Raw genomic sequence first — 20,109 nt, 5'->3', positions numbered from 1 at the left:
CTCACTGCAGTGGCAGTAGTTGGAGCTACAATAATCTTTGCTAACACAAGGACTATTGCAGAAGGGAGCTGCTGAGCCACCGATTCCGTGTTCAGGCTGTTTTTCATATCACTGCTTTCGTAGACTTACTGAGCTCGAGTATTTGGACCAGAGGTACCAGGACTGCAAGGTGTCTTCTCCTCAGGCCCATGCTTATTGACCACATTAAACTTTTCAACAGCTTCTCCATTTTTGTGAACAGTCTCACATATTGGAAGGTTTGCAAACAGAGGCAGGACACACCGAAGTTTTCAAAACCCCTCTGTACACTGTCATGTACTCTTGATAGAGCAAAGGATTGCTCTAAAACTGGATGGCAACATGGTTAAGAGATGAATCAGTTCTACCGAGTGGCAAGAGGGACAGACCTTGACAAATAAATGTACAAGCACTGGGAACAAACAAACATCCTGAAGCCACAGACAGAAAAGGAAATTAAAGCTAAAATACTACTGCAGTGACGCTTCACACAAAAGCTCTCTGTTACTATTCTAGAAAACCACCCATGTTGTGTTTCAGTTTTGACAGATATGCCCCTTCCAGTGGAAATATAAGCTCATTTTGTAAAGGAGACAGACTCACACCTAGGGTGGAGAGGCATTATTTGCTCTTTAAGTCAACAGCTGAATACTAGTTAATCTATGGAGCACTTATCTGAGTTTAAAGGTGCTTATACTTGTGAATGAGAGGGGAAAAAAAAATCAGTCTTCTTTTGCTGTATTTCTGTTCTATCAACTTCTACCCTTTATAGTTTATTACTGGACTCTTTCAAACATGCTGTGTCTATGTGATATCAACTCGTCTTAGTTCACAGCACTGACAACTTGCAAGACAGAGTAACTTCTGGAATTAGCTGTGGCATTCAGAAACATATCCAAGCCTTCCATTAATAATCAATCCCACCAGCATGCACCGCACAGCTCAGATGCTCACTCATTTCAAACTGGCATTGCCCAGTATTGCCAGCCCTGGGCACTCTGTAGATAGATGCCTGTATTTTAAACAGCAAACACAATTGTCACTTATTCTTAGCAAGCACTATCATCAGGGTGAAATAAGTTGAAAGGTTAAAACAGTGGTGTTAGGAAACATGGTCACTCCAGATTAAGACTGGAGAATTTTGATAGAAAGATGGTCACGTTCTGCAGTTCCCCTCAGACTGCCTTTTAATCAAATAGGAAGCAGCTTCTTGGTATGGAACAATTTGTTGTGGACCAAAAGCAGCATAATGACAGGGATTTGTTAGAGCTACAGAAGGAGGATTGCACCTTCAAGTTTTTGGTAAGAGCAAGCAAAACCCATGAGAAAAAACAGTGTGGAAAACAAACACCCCCCTATAGCTTCTTTAATTGCACTGGGTACCAGTCTATGCAAGAACTAACAGTAGAAGTGCAATAGACAGAAGTCTTATCACACATGCAAGTTAGCATTTATTATTGCCTTATCCAAAGTCCAGATTCCGTTCTGCACGCACTGCAAACTCAGCAAAGCAGATCTGAGAGCATGTATGCCAGCTGGCCTCTGACCTGTGGCGTGTTAGGCTTGTTCCAGAGCATGTCTTTTCCTTCCACAAACACAGCAAGGATTGGGGTGTTGCTGTCCTTTCTTTCATCTAACACAGATGAAATAGCAGCAACTCCCTGAATGGGTGTCAGAACAACCTCCTGTTTTGCAGCACTGCCCAGAAACATCTGCTCCTCCAAGCATGTCTTATTTCAGGCAGAGCAGTGATTCTGAAGTTATATTTTGGTTTGAGACTTGCTGCTGCTTCTGTTTCAATATCAAGGGCTGTATTCCTTTACAGTTGTCTATTTTTACCACTGTTTTAGTTTAATAAAAGCAATTACCTCTACCTTCAGATTTGCCTTCAGATGTCCTGAGACCATTCCTGCTGTGGCATTGCTACTGCTAAGGCATTCTATCTCACTCCCCCCCAGCCAGCACACACTGTGCAGCCTGTAAGTCAGCAATATATTCAGAATAGCCACACAGCCCACATGTTTACAAGACATTCACCCTGCTGCCAGACCACCAGCACCTCGATTGAGTTCACAGCCTTTTTCAAGCTGTAGCATCCATAAACAATGCAGCATTCCTGGAGAGAGAGCGCCTGCAGGAGGTCAGCTCACAAACAGCACTCAGCGCTTCATTCAGTAACGATTTCTCCAGTTAAAGGCCATGCAATCAATATTTGTGTGCTGCTTCTCATCCCAACACTGCTTACAGTCATCAGTACCTTCCACCTCTTATTGCAGAGCTCTTGCTTCTGTAACAACTCATACTCTGCAGCTTCTGAGTTGTACAGCTGATTACCAATGGGCAGACTAGATATGAAGACCACTGATGTTACTGTCCTCAAAACTCAGGTGTTTCTGAAAAATCAATCCTAGTTTTGATAGAAAGCATGTTGGCAAAGCATGTTCAAGTACATAAGCTGCCAGCAAATGAGCAGAAGTGGAAGCATTTGCCATTGAGAGTTGCATTCTGCTACAAGCTGGCAGAATCTTCCACTGCTAGCCAGCGTGACAAAATACAGCTGCAAAACAGAGCCTGCTGTGAAATTCAAGGCTGGCAAGGAGAATCCCTTCTGCTGAATGTCTGCTTTTACTTATGTTTTGCAAGGTGAATATTTCACTTATGTCAAGTAACTAACAGAGGCTGCAAGAGGAAGTTGAAACCTCCAAAATGTTTATACCACTTACCGAGGGGAAAAAAAAAAGCAAACCAACAACAGGAATTCAAGTGAGTGATCCTCAGGAGAACAGAGAACAAACCCAGTCGCTTTCCAGAAGGTGCTATTATTTCAAATCTTCATCCATTCTGATGTTATTCAGGACAGCAGCAATTGGTATGCCTTATTCCTATACAAGGTGGAGACTTCATTCTTACACGCCCTATGCTAAGCTGGTTCAGTGTCACATTTTAAGCACCCTTTCTGGCAGCTGCAACTGCACCAGGTCATGCTATGCAGGCAGACTAGCTAAGGAGCTATTTCAGATTGTTACAACTGTGGGCTTTGTAAACTTCTGCTGACTTTCAAGTTTTTCATGAAGAGCCGTGTAAGTGTTAAACCAGTGATTCACCCCTCACTGTAGCTGCAGTACATGGCAACGCCAAAGCTCTGTATCTACAGTGGTAAGGCATAGGGGGCATCAACAGCTCATCTGTCTGCAGAACTCTTTCTTTCACAGAGGACGCTTTGTGTTCAGATCCTGAGAATCTGCCATATCTAACACTGCTGCTCAGGGATAACATCTCCAAGAAGCACTGTATGGAAGATCATTTGGCAGTTGTTGAATCAATCTGAACACCTCAGGCAACAACGACCAAGCACCGTGTTCTAAGCATACAAAGCATCAGACACAGCCTCAGTGATAATCTCTGTGCTCCAGCTTTTGTCAGTTCCAATTTATCCACAAGAAATTCCCAAAGCAGCACCTGACATCACCGGTTTGGTTTGGATACAAGTGAAACAGATTACTAAGGCCCCCTGGTGGCACGACTGGAGAGGTGAGCGCTAACCACCGCTTTAACCTTAGAGTTCAAAAGCTGTGACACAGCCACTCGTGAAAGAGCTCAGAATAATTCCTCGGGGACGACCATCACAACAGCTAAAGTATCAAATGCACTTTAATGAGTTCCAGATTGTTTTGTTCTCAAAATTCAAATGGTGTCAGTACATTACACAGGTATGTGACCTCCCCCTGAACTACAATCATGACAAGAACAGGTTACAGTATACTTCATATTTAAAACCATCATCATCATAAATCAGTTTTCCACAGTATTAGAAATAAGGCATGTTTCAGATGTGCAAACAGATGCTCTATCCAGTCCTCAGATACCATATTTGCCCTTTAGCTCTTCCACTTTTGCTACATAAGCTTTCATTGCATCTTCTTTAGACATTCCTGAAAGACAAACAGAGGAAGCAGTCAGAATACATACAGTGGCTCAACAAAATGCCCCGAGGCAGCTTTTCTTTGAGCAGGGACACACAAATGCAGAGACAACTGAAGCCTGGTGACAACAGTGTCTCAGCTTCATCAGCTCAGAGTTTGATTCACAACAGCTGTTCTTCCTGTTCCTCTACTCTGCAAGATTCACGAGCCTGCTCATCTACAAATACATCCATGCTATATTCATCACTGTTTATTTGCCTGATCAGACAGTTTTAAAGCTCCCTTATGCACTGTTCTGTTGACTATTCAGAGATAGATCTTTGAACATTTTTCAGTTTTGACTCCCTTCTATATGGATGTTGCTGATTTACATGTGCATTCTCAAGTCACTATTAAAGGAACAACTTTCTGACATGTTACTTACTGCAGTGCATCTGTTTTGCCTTTCTCTCAGCTAGAATCACTGCCAAGTTCTCCACATTCAATAAAACATTTCCCTACCGTAGCTGGACAGAAGAAACATGATCAGCAATAGAATAACTCCCTTAGCAGGCATCTTTTTCAGTATCTCAGCCTGCACCTGTACAATTACATTACATAAAAGATCCATGAGCCTTTGTTAAAGTACCTGCCACAAGCGTAGAGTCACTCAGTTCTGAGTTAGGAATTAAAACAGCCTTCAGCATTAGGATAGTATTTACATGCAAGTCACAGCTCCCTGCTATACTATTTCACAGCATAGCAGAGAAGCTTAATAGGGTCACTTGGCTATGAATCCAGTATCAAAGTTTTGAACAAAATTGCTCAACGGTTTTACAGCAAAGCTATATTTGTATGGACAACAACTAGACAGTGCTTTAACTCTATTGACTCAGTCCCCATTTACTGTAGGAAAGCTATTCAAACAACTCAGACTGCATTTGGATGTATGCTGGCTTGGTTAAAACACTAGAAAAACCACATTTTCATAGCTTAGACTCCTTGTGATGCTCCTCAGCAAATATCTCAGCAGATCCCAGTAGAGGGATTCTACTCTAGAAGAAAAAGAACAACTGGAAGGAACTGGAGGAGCAGATCACTGTGAGGTACTGCTAGGCTGGGACTCAGAAAGGAGATTTAAGTTTCTGCTGCTGCTACAGTTTGCCTTTGTGTAACATTTTCATCCAGCTGGGCAACTTAAATCTTCTTCTGATAGACAGCCTACATTTTTCATAACTATTTCTCCCTTGCAGAGAATAAGAATTATGATTTTATACTCCTAAAGCTCTTACAAGGCAACACCATTTGATTTCTTGCTGAACCACATGTGGTTCTCTGAGTAGTTTCCCTTAGTTTTATTTATTCACTTTTAATTTTTAAGTAGACACTTACCTTTCAATGCATTCCAGGCATCCCACTTTGCTTTGCCTTTGAAGTCAAGCATACCAGGGCGATCTAGGAGAAAGGATAAGCAGCACAGTTAGTTTGTGTGGCCTGGCTGTAGATAATTCTGACTCTTTTCCTGAAGCCTATTTAGTTCTTAACCATGATAAAATACTCTGGTTCACCTCAGCAGCTACCCCTTTCTAACTTGCAGTCAGAAGCACACATGCTACTGGTAGCAGTAGAAAAGCTCCCTGTCAAATTCCTTTAAGACAGCAGCATCTGAACAGAAGAGCATCAAATGGTGCCATTTGGTCTCTCACTGCACTTTTTGAAAAGAATACTGTGGCATAAAAACAAGCTGATTAAAGAACATCAGCTCTAAAGTGAAGCAGAAATGTCCTTAGGTCATGAAATGCCCAAAGACAAGAAATCAAAAGCCAGTAATATAAAGCTTAGAACATCTTATCATCAAGTAAATGGTATGTTTCTAACAAAGTACTTCCTTTGTTCTGTCATTCTGTGAGTATAGGCATTGAATTCTAACTCACCTCATTACAAGCCACACTGTAGCCAAACAGAGAACAGGGTTAGGTGTGGATGTGTATATGATCAGTCTTCATTTGACATCTATTCTGTTTTTACTTCCTCTGTCTCAATAAATATAGTTCCTGAGATTATCAATTAAACAGCACTGGTAAGTAGCCTAACCATTAGCCACAGAGGTCCTTTTGTGCTGCGCACAGAAATAGCTGGCAGCTGTACTTCTCTCCAGCACAAAAACCTATCAGCTTACTCTTAGATTGCTTTCCCAGACAACTCAGCTATTGCTTATTGCTTCACTGCAATGCAACCACTTACAGACGTGTTGGTACATTAACAGCTCTACAGCACCACTTCACTTTGGTAAACTAAAACACTGAGCTCCAACCATGCCAAAAGGATTACATCTTGAAATCAAGCTCAGTTCTTTCACCCCCCAGTGCTGTCTGTCATGGGGGAATAAACAACTACATACACCCACACTTATCATTTCCAGTACATTTCCTTGCCTGCTCTGGATTCAGTCAACACTCAGAAACCTTCGGAAACAACCAGTTCAGGAGGCCAGAGCCCCATCGAAACACCCCTTTTCTTCCTAGCTCTGGTTTCTCAAGTGCTACACAAGGTCACTAGAGACAGGGTTCATTCTAAATGCTGGTCACAGTCTGAGCTTTAGTGGCATCACAAGCAGCAGCAGAGATTTGGCACAGCGCTTCCACAGAAGTATTTCTGCTGCAGTTCTTCCATGATATTTGATTGCAGCTTGATATTTGACTGCAGCTTTTATAAGTGTTCCTTCTCCTGTACGCATCCCGGGTTATTTTCCTCCTTTAGTTTTCCAGTACTACTTTTAGCGCTCTAGTTTATCACTCTTCCTAGTGCTGCCCACACCTGACTAAACGTGCTCACACTGAGCAGCATCCCTGCCCTCAGCAGCCCCTCACTGACGGAGGTGCCCAGCAATCCCGCAGCACGTACCCGTGTTCACGTCGCCCACCGTGGCCTGCTTGTAGTGGCTGTATACGTCGAGCATCTCCTGGTCCGTAGGCTGCGACTTGAGCTGCTTCACCTCCTCAGCTGCCTTCTGGAACGCGGCCTGGGGGAAAAGGCCCCATAGCAGGACGTGGGTCAGCACCGAGAAGGAAGAAAGGGACGCCCGCCCCGCGGCCCCGCCGCCGCCGCCGCCGCCCCTACCTCAGACATGGCGACGAACCCCTAACACCGCGCTCCGCAACTCTGCCGCACCGCCCCGGCCGCTCTGCCGCCTCAGCCCTCGCCACCGAGCCCGCTCGCCAATCCCGGCGCCGCGGCTAACAACGCGCCAATCGGCGCTCGCGGGGGGAGGGGAAAATTCGGGGAAAGGACCAATGGAAAAGCAGCGCCGCATGGGAGAGCTTTGGGGAGTCTGCCCACCTCGGCACGGGGCTCGGACATTGCCCGACAACGAGGCAGCCAGGATTGAGGGGCGGGGACGGGGCGCATCGCAGCCAATCCCGCGGCTCGGTTTGCTCAGGATCCGTATCACCCGTCAGATATGATTGGTGAGACTGCGCAAGGGGGCGGGGCGGAGGGCGAAACCCGGAAGTAACGGCTGCGGCCTTGCGGTAAGGTTGGGAGCTGCTCACGCTCCTCTTCCGGGGTGTGGGGCAGTCGCCATTTGTCCCTGGGTGCGTGAGGGGAGGCTGGGGGTGGGCCTGTTTAAAGAGGAGCTTGGGCTGGTAAAACAGAGCAGTTGAAAATTCTGCTCTCTATCAAAGGAGTATGAAGTACGTGGAGCCGTTCTCCATTCATGTCATTACGAATTAACCCCATTAATTCTGCTGTAGTATCCCAGGAGAATTATTTGCGTGTAAGTGGAGGGGAGTTTTCAGTCCCTGAAAGGAGGTGAGAAGGAGCATTGTGTAATAGCCCGGGGATCTTTTTGGGATATTAATGTACAACATAAATACATTTAAAAAGGTTTGCTTTTGATCACACAAGTACGTTCGTTTAGAGCACAAGGGTACGGCAGGTAAAATCACCCAAACGACAAATTGATCACTTGCATTTATCCATAACGTTCTTGTCTGCTTAGCGGAGTCGGGTGCCGCGGTACACAGTGCACACATGGGCTGCTTCACGTGCAGGGCCAATAAAACCCTGGGTAACTGCTTGAGATTCCTTTGCTGCTTCTGTAGAACTACTAAAAACAAAGCCCTGAGAGGCATGCTGCTATGAAATGTCTCCTCATGTGTGTGAGTCTATCACTGAGGCTTACCTGCACCTTGTTTTCCAGCTGTGCCCATACACAGAGGAAAGTCAATAGTTCCTCTCTTTGATGTTTTCCAGGTTATTTAAAATTAATTCTCATGTCAGCAGAAAGCTCAACCATCACAGTTCGCCTTGTTCGCTCCTTTCAGCACCGGAATTTCAGGCCTGTGGTTTATCATGGAGTTAACTTGGATCAGACAGTGAAGCAGTTCATTGCTTTTGTGCAGAAGGGTAAGGGATTGTTATTTATTTGCTTGTCCTTTTTGTTGTCAACCCTACACTAGAAAGCAAAGTGGAAAAAAATGTGGGAATTCTGTGGCTTTGGAAGAGATGCCAGATTTGTATTTTGTCCTCTGTGCTTTCCTCCCTTGGATGAGAGGTCTGCCCCTAATGAGAGCTTCCAGTGTGCCATGCCTGCATTTGAGTGTACTGCTCTGTCTGCCTAAATCCTCCAAGTGCTCCATCCTTTTTGACTGCCAGACAAGGGCATTGCTACACTTGGCTCCATGCCTCGGGCTCCTTGGGCGGTGCTGTCAGGCAGCTATTCAGAAGTTAACTGGGGGAAATAAATAGATTTTAAGGAGCTTTTGATCCGTAGGAGTTGCACCACTGTGTGGAATGTGGGAATGAAAATCTGTTTGCTATTTGTGAAAGGAGAGGGGATTGTGAAAAATTGTTTTTGACACTGTGAGATCTGCCTGCTCGCTTCTGAATTTCTGTCCTCGTCTTGAGCTTTGTGGTACAGATTTACTCCTCTATGGACGTTATGTTTCCAGAATCTGTCTGAAAGTGACAGTGTATCTAAAGGGTAATAGATGCAGACCAGCCTGTGTAGCAACTCATTAGTAAGGGTGTTAACTAATCTTGCAGGTATATTTCTTCACATCTAAATGGAGACATTCACAGTGTAGAGATCAACAGGCTTTGATTCATTTATTTATTTTGCATGATGTCAGCTTAAACAAGTCTGGAACTGTTGCAACTGATTGCATTTGAGCAACTTCTGGGATATTGCCCTGAGCATCACAGCTGTACTGTGTTTTCAGCAACTTCCTTTCTAGTAGACAATGATTGGCATGGCTAGATCTTAGGATGCTTTTAGAGAACGACAAGCACTTTCAGAGCATATGGTACAGCTGCAGTTATGAAAAAGAAAATTAAAAAACACACACACACGCAAAAAAACTTCTTGCTTTTGATGTGTGCGGTATTGTAATTCATTGTTGAGACAAAACTGGTGCCAGCTGTGTTTCACAGATGGGTATTACTGTTCCTGGTCCAAAATCCATGTTTCCTTCCTTTTCTGTAATCTGTTTTGAAGGAGGAGTTTGAGATAAGTTTCTAAACTGGATTTTTGCTTTCAGCCGCATTGTTGCCAAGTAACTGATAGCAGCTGGGCCTCACAAGGCCTGGGTAAATACCTAGATGTCACTGGGGACACTGGCACCAGTGAGGCTGTGTATTGTATGTATCTAAAGAGTTATTTTCTACTGTTTGGCTTCCTTGCTGTGACTGGTTAGCAGAACTGTGTTTCCTGAACAATTCAGTTAGTAATGATAGTTGTTAGGATGCTGGAGTGTAAGATAGTGAGAGATGCTGAACTTTGAACCATGCGAACCATTAACAGGATGTTTCTGGGAGATTTCTGAAGGATCAGACTCCTGTGATCACAACCTAATTGCACTGAATTGCTGTCTGCATGGATCATTCAGTTCAGAGGGACTTCATGCTCGAGTGAAGTTAAGCCAATACGGACTAACTGCAGAATCTGAGCCAAAGGCTATATTTCAGTATTTAATACTCTAACGACTCTCCTGTGCCGACGATTTATTTTGATGTCCAGGGTGTATGCAATGCACTCACATGCATTACTAGAAATATAGAAAGATAACTTCATTCTTTGTGATTTTCTTTAACAGATGTGCCTTCAAGAACAGGTCTTCCTCCTCCTTTTAAAGCTTACAAATACGGTGGGTATTTTTTCTTAATTTATCTCTAGCAAAATGCAGCTGTAATCTTTTATACTAATTTAGACAGTTTAGGAGATGGCTATTTTAGCATAATCATGCTGGTTGCAGTGCCTGCCTATATTTGCAGCTCTTGTAGTTGGGATGATTATACCTCCAGGACCTGAAGAACCTGACCATTGTTTTGAGCTTCTGTATTTATCTTTGAATTAGGCTGCATGCTGTATGTTCTTTGCTAATAGGTAGCAATATTTTTTGATATTAATATTTTTATTACTTTTATAAGCACCTTTCAGCTCTGTTTTTACTTTACAGAACAGCTTGTGACCTCAAACACTTTGAAATTGTAGTTCCATTTGTACATATGTATTTGGGTATGTTTTTACCAATTGTGAGATCAAAAAGGATCATGAAGCAGGAGCTTATGGCAGTAGAAGGAAAATGCATAAAACTCATATTCGTAAATAATTTACATAATATGAGAGGAGCAGGGAAACATCACTCAAAGTAGATAAGAAAGCTCTTAAATAACAGCTGACAGAGTGAAATAGCCTGGTATCAAATTTAGGCTCAGTCTATCTTCTAATGTGAAACAATGTTTGTGTTTCTTTGTATGAAGTTTTGCATGATTGTGTGCTATCATCAATTTGGAATGGAACATACTTTCAAAATAAACTAAATTATCTCAAATCTTGGAGCGTGGTAACTCAGATGTCAGTCACATACCTTCTCCTCAGTTCAACAATTCTATAAGTTCCCTTGGAGGTTTGTTACAAGTGATCACCTGTCTCCCACGTTCTGGAGTTACAAGCTTCTTTCTCTTCAGTGATTTTAAAAACTGACTGAGAAACCAACTTAATACATGCAAATAGCAGTTGACTCTATTGGCCTATTAAAAAAAAAGCCAAGCATGTCATTCTGATAGCTGATGGTGTGAGATGGAAACAGAAGAAGTTAGGGATTAAGATTTGCAATTGTCAGCAACAAGGAGTTGAAGATCATTGTTTTTAATGTAACACCTGATGTCCTAATAGTTTGAATTTGGAGGTGCCCTTCCTCCCCCTGATATCTCTTGCTTTGTATGGATGAGGGAGTCCATCTAGGACTGCAGTTACATGCCTGATGCTGCCTGTCCCTGCTGTTCGTTCTTTCTTCACTTTTAGTTTTGCCCAGAGCAAATGTTGTGGCTGAGCACCTGATTGTGTTGCGTAGGACTGTGCATAATGTGGATAAAAAACATCACAGAACTTCACAACCTGTTAGGCAAGTCGGAGAGGGCCTATTTCTGTGGGATGGCACCAGCTATGCTGAAATTTTCACAGAAAAAAAATTAAGCCCAAGTTCCTCACCTTCCCCATAGGCTGCGAATCATACCTCCAGGTTCTTGATTTTTGGCATCTCTTGTGTGTTCTATTATCTCTATTGTATTTTGGTGATGAAAGAGCAGGAAGACTTCTGCATGAATAGTGCTAGTAGAAGTTACACATCATTAGACTGAGAAGAATTCTAGGCCATCTTCTCAACTTTCCACCCCAACGTTACTTCCTTTTTGCTGATGATGCTGGCCTGAGTGCCATCTTGTGTCATTGACAGCTTCTCCACTTTTTCCTCCCATAAATATGGAACAGTATGGTTGATATTTCTGACACAGAAAGCCGCTTCATATTTACTGCCATGAAGGATCCACTACAAGATAAAAAAAAAAAAAAAAAAAAAAAAAAAAAAGCTGGGAACACAATAGAATGGAACTAAATTGAGATGAAACAACAAAAACGATTGAGAGGATGCAGCTATGATGAGAAGAAAGTGCAGTTTCATCTCAGTGACAGTTAGAGAAAGCATTTAACAACTCAAATGAGAACACAATAACTTACTGGATGCCAGTGGTAAAGATGTAAATAAAATATAGTCAATAGATCAGAGAACAACTGTGCCAAAAACAGTAAAAGAGGAAATGTGGCAAAGTACACCTAGAAGCTTAAAACTTGGAGGATTGCATTTGCTGTGGTAGAATGGTTTCATCATCACTGTATGTTTTTGCCATGATTACTTGGTCTGGTTGCAACACTTTAATTCAACACTGCATAAAAATATCACAGGCAAGTACAAAGAGAGTGTAGAAAGAAAAGAGAAATTGTGCACGTTAATGGAGAAAGAGCTTGCTCAACAATTTCTACCATGGGTACTTTCTTCATGGGAAGGAAGATCTTGAGGAATGATCTGAAGTGATCAGGTTGCTGTGTTTTCATCACTTGCTTCTTATCCACTGAGCTGTAGTAGGTGCAAGTGCATTAATACTGTTTGTCCTGCCCCATTGCATGTGTAAAACCTGTTTGGTTAGAACACCCTAACTGGTATTTTGACATATGTATATTTTGCTGGCAGTTGGGATGGCTACTTAGTTATTGTAATTCAGGCAATAGACAGAAGATCCTTAAGTTGTAGTGCCTTAATGCTGGAATGACTGGTGTAAGACTGGCTGCAAGATTGGGAAATCAAAAGGTTTTCTCTTTCAGACTGAATTGTTAGTAACAAAGACAATTTCAGACAATTGTTAATAATAAAGAATTTTTCAATCATAGCCCTTTGTTACTTTTTTCTTCCCTAAGTATAACTTCCAGCATTGCCTGCATAATAAGCCTTATTTTAGGAAAACACTGTATTTTCTTTCAGATACAATGAAGATTATTCACCAAGCTCACAAATCTAAGGTATGGCTATCTGCTGCTTTCTTCCTTTTTACATGTTTTAATGCACGCAGACCTCTGCACTGTAAAACAGGACTGGAACAAAGACAGTAAATTCTTATCTTTGTGTTCCTGTTCTCTAATTTGTAGACTGGTGATCTAGTAGTGAGTTTGGAAGATGATGACAAACTGATTTTGAAAGAAGACAGCACACTGAAAGCAGCTGGAGTAGGTATGAGGACACTTATATTGACTGAAGGTGCTGTTCATTGTGGTTGTCATTAAACTGATAACTGGCTGATTGTTTGGATAGCCTGCTGAAAAGTAAATGGTATTCCTGATGCTCTTTACACTACTTGATAATTATTCTGGGAAGAAGGCAGGATAATATACATTCAAATCATTGAACTGAGGGCAGTGGGTATCTGCACTCCAAACGTTCAGAATACAAATTGTGATTTTAGAAGGTATGCTTATAATTCTGCAGAGAGCAATTTTAAATGATTGGCAGATAGGTTATTAGTACCATGCCTGCTTAGTCTTACCAGTAACATTTAAACTGATGTTTTGGTTAGTAATGTAAGTAGTGGAACCAATATGGAATAATGAAACAAGATTAGATTTGTTTTAGTGTGCAACGTACAGTTCTTGATAGTCAGATTGCATGGAAAAGCTCAAGTAATGTCATTTAGAGAATGTGCTGAACGTAGCATGAAGTTGAAGCTTGACCTGATTTCTCACATTTTGACAGGGGATTGCATATAGGGCATGTCATTTGGTAATAATGTAAAGAAATGTCTGTCATGATGAAATTGATGGTCCCTGGATGTCCTTTGGGCTTCTCATAAATGTGGCTGAATGGCTTTGTGGCAGCAGGGCACTTCAGGGAACGTAGTCACATTCCACCTTGATATGGACACACACTCATTTGATTGTGCTTTGCCTAGCTGTGGTGCATAACTCCCTGCACTCTAAGTGCAGAGGTGTCAAAGAAAGCTCCCTCCCGCTCCTGAAGTCCTCTGATTGCTTCCCAGAAATAATACATGTATTTTTTTCCTTATGGGTTTCTTGGCTCTTTTGTCTCATTTAGTGTGAAAGGTTTCAAAAAGTAGAGCTTCTGCCATTTGGCCATTTACTTTTTGATGACATGGGGGGAAGGGGTTTCTTCATTGCTTTTCTCTGGGATGTACCACAGCTGCCTCAGTATGCCTTTCCCAAAAGTCATTGTCATCTTTGGCTTTTTTTAAACTAACCCAGAGCTTTTCAGATAGGAGAAAAGTAATTCCTCAGGAAGGAGGATTATTGGCACTCAAGCCTTATAGATTTGTAGTTTAGCTAGCAGAAGCTTCATTTAAGCATGATTCTCGTCTACCTAAGATGCAAAAGGCAATAACAGCTCAGAAGAGAGACTGGTGACAGCACTGAGTGTTACACTGGAGCTGGTAGTATCCAGAGCTGTCCACATTCAAGAAGGCATTAACAAATATTTGTACACATCTTTGCAACTGAGATTGTAGCTACAGTGCTGAAATGGTTCAATGTGATCTCAAAACAAGTATCAGAACATTGAGGCTAGAGAAGAGCCGACTGCTCTGTGCATATGTATAAAGAGTTTGGTGGCTTATTAAGAGAAGGAAACAATTTAGGGTATTCTACAATTTTGATATGTTCCAGCATTTATTGACCAGAAAATTAGCCAAGTTAGGCATGGGGTCTTTGTAGTGAAATCTTGTAGCAATCCTTCCATGAGAAGTGGAAGATGGGAAATCAACAAAGTGAAGCATGATAGCAAGTACCATTAATTATCATTTTGTACACTTACAGCAGAAAGACTTGAAACCTCCTATGGGCATATTATGGCTTTTTCCATTATTTAGTCTGGATAAGATTTTCTAGAATAAAACAATTTCTGTTAGAAAACCTGGGAAATTTGGAGACTGGCAGATGTTTTTTTCTAAGCTGCATTTGATCATCTTTGACACTTAACAGGGTTAGGTTAGGAAATTGTAAGTTTGAGGACATTAGATAGGTATCCTTGTAAAAGCCTCTGTGGTTGTGGTTATTGTTACAGCTATGATCTAGTCAGCAAAGTTAGTGCTCTTTTTTTGAAGTAGGGTATATGTAAATAAAGCATTCAGGATTCATTGCTAACAGTCTTGTTTGTTTTCTAGTTGAGATTCTAAAACCCCTTCTGCTATTTTCCCCCCCCCCCCCCCCCCCCTTTTTTTTTTTTAAACAAGACAAGCAGTCTTCATTAACTTCAGGTTTAATTTGAAAAATGAGCGTGGAACTTATTGGCTCAGCACCTTAAAGAAGTCCATGTTTAATAATTGTGAAGGCTTTCCATCAGATTTGTCTCTGTTCTGAATTAGTAATGTTGCTGACTTATTGTTTTATAAGAGGAAGTCCTTGACCTACTGGGTTGAAAGAATTGTGACTGCTCTGAACCTTTGTGGGTCCTTTAGCTCTGCCATATCCCCTGTGAATAATTAGAGGTATTTGAAGGTATTGCTGGAGAAGCCAATTTGTGTCTTTCACTTTGCATATTGTTGAAGCCTCATGAATTAATCATCAGCAGGGCAAAAAATTAACTTCTTCAGACACATATTTTGATGGGTCATAAGGGAGAGCGTAAAGTGATCTGTAAAATATTCTACTGATCCTCTAAGTATTAGATTATTATACCTACAGGCTAATTTCATGGAAGAAAATAGTTTCTTTTTCTTCCCTAAAAGACAAATGCACAAAAAAGAGAAAGTTACACTTCATTATTTTTCTGGCATTTGAAGGCATTAGAAATGCAATCACTTAATTCGCTGAATGCAAAACAGACAATTCTGTAGCCTACATTAAACAAATCTTGAGGAATCTTGTTTATGTGCTTGTATGTATTCAGGTTCTTGTTCTTCTAACACAAGAAAGCTGTGCATTTAGTACTGGATCTCTTCAGTAAAAATATGAGGTGGTGGGAGGAAGGAAGTGTTTGGTGATTTATAATTGGCTTTGACCAACAAGTCATCAGTCGTCTTCTAAGGCTCCAAATAGCTGCTTGTTGTTTGTGGCGGTTCATTACCTGGTGTGCTAAATCTTTAATTTTTTTATTTGTTCTAGCAAATGAGACCGAATTAGCATTCTTCTGTGAGGAAGATTACAGAAACTACAAAGCTAATCCTGTTTCGGCCTGGTGAAGATCCCAAGAGATTGTTTTGTTTTCCCATACTTGTTGTAAATCTTCCTTGCCCTGCTTAATGACTTTTTCTTTAAAAGATCAATAAATCCTTGAGGATTGCTTTGCAAACAGTGCAATTCCCTTCCTATAGAAATTAATTTCTGCCAATATGCTGAGACTTAGAGAGGGAAGGCTGGGGGACGTGCATGGGTTTTTTGCCTCCTTCCTCTCACATTTCTTTTCCCTTTGCTTTTCTTTCACAATGGAGGCAGTGCAAATGCTCTGACCTGTGGCACACATTCCCAGTACGATCCTGCAGTATTATGTCAGCTTCATATTGAGAATATACACCACACAGTAAAAACCCCTCTCAGTAGTAACTCGTAATGAAAACTGAATGTTTTTGTGTCTGTTTCAGAGAGCTTGACAAGAGAAACTCTGTATTTTAAGTAACAGATTTACTCCACTCACTTTGTTTAGGTTCTTTTGTTTGAATGGTGCAGACTGGCAAGTGTTTCAGGCTCTCTGCTGGTGAAAGCTTTTCTTTATACTTCCTTCCAGCCCTCCTTAGCATGCTGAAACAGAAAATAACTGTTTAGAGGCTTTTGTATTCCAGGACAAGCTTGCTTGTTACTACACTGCTTTATGAGAATACCTTCTCATCCAAGGTAGAAACCAGAGTTACGCCAGGGCTTCACTGTGCAGAAATAGGAGTTGGGCATTGTTACAAGTAGTCTCAAGGATCAAGGTTTCAGTTTTAAGAATAAAACCCAAGTGATTGCATTTTTTGCAAGGAGAGGCCCAGTCTGACAACAGATGGGATTGATTCTTTCCTGCTTTCCAAGCACCAAATGCTCTGTTGCTATCTGGTAGTTCTTGGTAATTCCAGACTTTCCTGGAATTAACCAAATTAAGAACAACAAATTAAGAACAAGAAGAAAGAAGCAATCATTTATCTAGTTTAGAAAGACAGTTATAAAACTGCTTTCTAGGGGCTTGCCAAGTTGGGACTGTGTCTTTAAGCCTTTCTTCACTGAAATAGAAATGATTCTGGCTCTCTGCCTTTGTTCTGCTAAATCAAATGAGATCTTGTGCAATTGCTTTAGGCCCATACGTCTACCCTCAGTTCTGGGTCAGAGCTGACAGCACCATTTCCACTAGAGACTCTCCAAAGAGGTAAACTTACAGTTTCCTAGAACATTGATTGTTAATTTTTTATTGGCATGATAGTGAAAACAGATGTATGATTTCCAAAGCTTCTAAATAAAAGTTCTTTTTGCCTTAGATGTAGGGCTAATGCATTGTTCCCACCTCATTTTCTCTATCCTTCCTGACAACTCTGTGGCTTAAACTGGAGACCTTTCAGGTAGCTACTATTAGTTACATTAAAGCAATGGAAAGTGCAACAAGACAGCAGAGCAACAGGATCCCAGATCGCAGCAAGTAACAGTGCACTCAGACACGACAGCAGGGGGAACAGAAAATAAAAGAAGCTGCTTACCTTCAGAAGGCCTGTAAGGTCCTCAAGCAGGCAGGGATCTTCAGACAAAATGTCCTTATCCTTCCCCCTGCCAACCTTTAAATGATGTCTGGGAAGGGATGGAGCCAGGACCCACCCCTTCCACTCACTCAGGTACATTGCATGCATCTGAGTTCCCCTGGGTTGGCCCTGCCTTCCCACCAGGTGCTCAATCACTGGTTCAGGCTGTGACTTAGCATTTCCACTAACCAACAGTGTTGCTTCAAACAGTGTTATTCTTCTGTGAAAGAGGTCTGCTATTAAAAAGGAGATAGTGTATTTATCTTGTAAGCACACCTATGTTACTGTGTTCTCTTGACATCTAAATGCTGATGTGCATGCTCTGATGAATTTACGGAAAAAGTTTAACACATCCATCATCTTTCAGTCCAAGCCTCTTTCTTTTGCTGGTCCCTGCTCCCCTAATGAGGTTTGATCTGACAGATTTACAGTATTGACTGTAGCTGTGTGGGAAGTAGATGGCATACCAGAGAAAGCAGTGTCGTGGACTGTTGTACCACGGCATCTCGATGATAGCTTTCAGCATGTCCAGGCTCACTGAGTGAATATTGCCACTCTTTGCTTCTGTTGTGGGAATTCTAATTTGGTCTCCAACCCTCTCAAACAGATTTGGATTGGTTTTGTGATCCCTTCTCTTTAAAGAACTGATGTTTGAAAGAAATGTCAATGTCCTTTCTGTAGTTACAGCTTGTACAGTACAGGAGTTCAGTGTGTCACTGAGCATGTTGCAGTGAAGGAGCAATTCTACAACATCAGCAAGAAAACTGTAAATGTCTTAATGCAAACGAAGAATTGTGTCTGTTGCTCTAGATGAGTTTCTCTTTCCAAAGGAAGAGTTAAAGCAGTGCTCACTGAGCTCTGTTCTCCCTGGCAGTGGCACTTCACTGGCTCCTTTCTGCAGCAGCACAGTAGAGCCTTTTGTAATGTTGTCCATGACCATACTTGTAATCTGGATTCTTCCTGAAGTGAGTTTCTATTTTTTTTAATAATACTTTTTACAAAACAAACAAACAAACAAAACCAAAATACCCTCAAGCCACCACGAAACCATAGATAATAACAGAGAACTTTTAAAGATAGATTCTGTTCCAACACTTTGATTGGGATATGGTGTAGCAATGCGTGTTTCAAAATTGGTTTGATTCCAAGATTGTTGTACACTGAATGAAATCTGGGAACATGGGCTAATAAATTACTGAAGTCTGAGATGTGTTGTTATGAAATCCTCTGTATGTTAAAGGAAACCACCCACATAGTTGATACCAAACTTCGTTAACCTGGCAGAAGGCCATAAACAGTGTTAGTTCACAATAACTGTTGATAAAAGGTGACTTCTCCTCAATGTATAGTGGGATAGATCGTATAATTTTACTCTTATTCTTTGACATTGTGGGGTTAATAAGGATTCATTTCACTATGTGACATCCTTGGAACATTTCACCACCCTTATTATGAACAAAAAGAGCAGTATCCAGGGTGGATGCTGAACTAAGAGGCATCTTCTCCTTGGTTATAGAAATGTAGCAGGGAAAGGTGGTCAAACTGGGAGTTGGGGAGTTGGGGAACTACCATGCTTCTCAGAGAATGAAAACTGCTTCAGAGATTGGAGTTTGGTTAGGCATGGATGAATAGCTGCTAAAGGAGAAGAAATGGTGAAAGGAATTACCATGAGGAGGGATAAGAGGTATTTGTGAGTGAGTAGACACAGAAAATCTTGTATGTACAGCTCTAGTGGCTTATATATGCCACTGGAATAGTGCTGATTTTTATACCAGTAAGGGTATGAAAATGGTGTTTTTATATCGTTATGCATTTCAATCATTTTTTAGAATTGAATGCAGAAATGGATGTATGATGTGTGCTGTTTTTTTCTGGCTCTGATATATTTCTGCATGCTGCTGCTTTGGTGTAGTTTTCTGTCTGCATATATTCAAGTTGCTCCTTGAAGATGCAAGAGTTAAGAACTTGGCACAGCTGAATGAAATGCTGCCAGTGACACAGAAGAGTCCTCAGAGATCACCACCATTAAAGTTGTGCAACTGCTTTATCTGATGAAAACGTTCTCAGAGTTGATCCAGAGATAAGCTGTAAGCTGTGATGTTTCTCTTTCATTCTGAGTATTCAGCACATCCCCATGGATCGTTCACTTAAAAATGAACTTGCAGGTCACAGTGCATCATTTGACACAGTGATGACAGGACATTTGTGGACTCTGTCCTTGGGAGCTAAGAAATCTTGAATGTTCAAAGAACAAGAATGAGAAAACAGAACATCTGATACTCATTCTTGGTCTCATTAGACTGATATGATCTTGGCTTTAGAGGCACTGGCAGCTGGCTGGAGGCATTAAAAATGCTTAAGGCAACTTGCACACTTCTGCTTATTGAACAGTTTGTTGGACTGAGCTCAGCCTTGCTGTCTGGCACCACTTGGCACCACATCTTCCTTCCAGGATTTCCTTCTCATAGTAGTACAGGGCAAGGATTTGCAAATGAGTAATGAATCAACCAAATATGACCAGTAGATCATTTTGCCACTCTTCATGTTAAGAAGGCACTGATTTTTTTCCTGCTATTTACTGTCTTACCACGATGTTGGAGAAGCAGACACACTTTGTTTTTTTCCCTGCCACATCCCCTTCCTTTGTGCT

The 20,109-nt window shown here is 41.5% G+C and overlaps 2 protein-coding genes across 6 annotated transcripts; one reads left to right on the top strand and one right to left on the bottom strand.

The window, feature by feature from the left end:
• Positions 1-3,651: 3,651 nt before the first annotated feature.
• Positions 3,652-7,141, bottom strand: DBI (diazepam binding inhibitor, acyl-CoA binding protein). Its single transcript, XM_042877825.1, has 4 exons — positions 7,041-7,141; positions 6,825-6,942; positions 5,313-5,375; positions 3,652-3,950 (listed from the first exon to the last, which is right to left on the bottom strand). Exons 1-4 carry the CDS (start codon positions 7,047-7,049, stop codon positions 3,877-3,879), a joined length of 264 nt encoding a protein of 87 aa, XP_042733759.1. The 5' UTR covers positions 7,050-7,141; the 3' UTR covers positions 3,652-3,876.
• Positions 7,142-7,387: 246 nt separating this feature from the next.
• Positions 7,388-18,665, top strand: CUNH2orf76 (chromosome unknown C2orf76 homolog). 5 transcript variants are annotated; one of them, XM_042877955.1, is made up of 6 exons: positions 7,388-7,450; positions 8,175-8,327; positions 10,016-10,066; positions 12,737-12,774; positions 12,901-12,982; positions 15,862-18,665. In XM_042877955.1, exons 2-6 carry the CDS (start codon positions 8,195-8,197, stop codon positions 15,936-15,938), a joined length of 381 nt encoding a protein of 126 aa, XP_042733889.1. In that variant the 5' UTR covers positions 7,388-7,450; positions 8,175-8,194; the 3' UTR covers positions 15,939-18,665. The 5 variants fall into 5 exon arrangements, with proteins under 5 accessions (XP_042733889.1, XP_042733892.1, XP_042733893.1 ...); XM_042877958.1 differs by lacking the exon at positions 7,388-7,450 and adding an exon at positions 7,455-7,513; XM_042877959.1 differs by lacking the exon at positions 7,388-7,450 and adding an exon at positions 7,554-7,612.
• The last annotated feature ends 1,444 nt before the right edge of the window (positions 18,666-20,109 follow it).

This window comes from Lagopus leucura, unplaced genomic scaffold (genome assembly GCF_019238085.1).
Source record: "Lagopus leucura isolate 7727_CA_CO unplaced genomic scaffold, USGS_WTPT01 Super-Scaffold_100019, whole genome shotgun sequence".
Lineage (NCBI taxonomy): Eukaryota > Metazoa > Chordata > Aves > Galliformes > Phasianidae > Lagopus > Lagopus leucura.
Note: the sequence above shows the minus strand (reverse complement) of the source record. Positions and strands in the feature narration are given on the sequence as shown.

Bases quoted from the DNA above. Each gene is read 5' to 3' on its own strand.
- DBI (XM_042877825.1), bottom strand. The intron at 5,376-6,824 runs GTACGTGCTGCG...CCTTTCTCCTAG, and splicing joins GGTGGGCGACGTGAACACGG to ATCGCCCTGGTATGCTTGAC. The intron at 3,951-5,312 runs GTAAGTGTCTAC...TTTGTCTTTCAG, and splicing joins TGCCTGGAATGCATTGAAAG to GAATGTCTAAAGAAGATGCA.
- CUNH2orf76 (XM_042877955.1), top strand. From the start codon at position 8,195: ATGTCAGCAGAAAGCTCAACCATCACAGTTCGCCTTGTTCGCTCCTTT. The intron at 10,067-12,736 runs GTGGGTATTTTT...ATTTTCTTTCAG, and splicing joins TTTTAAAGCTTACAAATACG to ATACAATGAAGATTATTCAC. The intron at 12,983-15,861 runs GTATGAGGACAC...TATTTGTTCTAG, and splicing joins ACTGAAAGCAGCTGGAGTAG to CAAATGAGACCGAATTAGCA.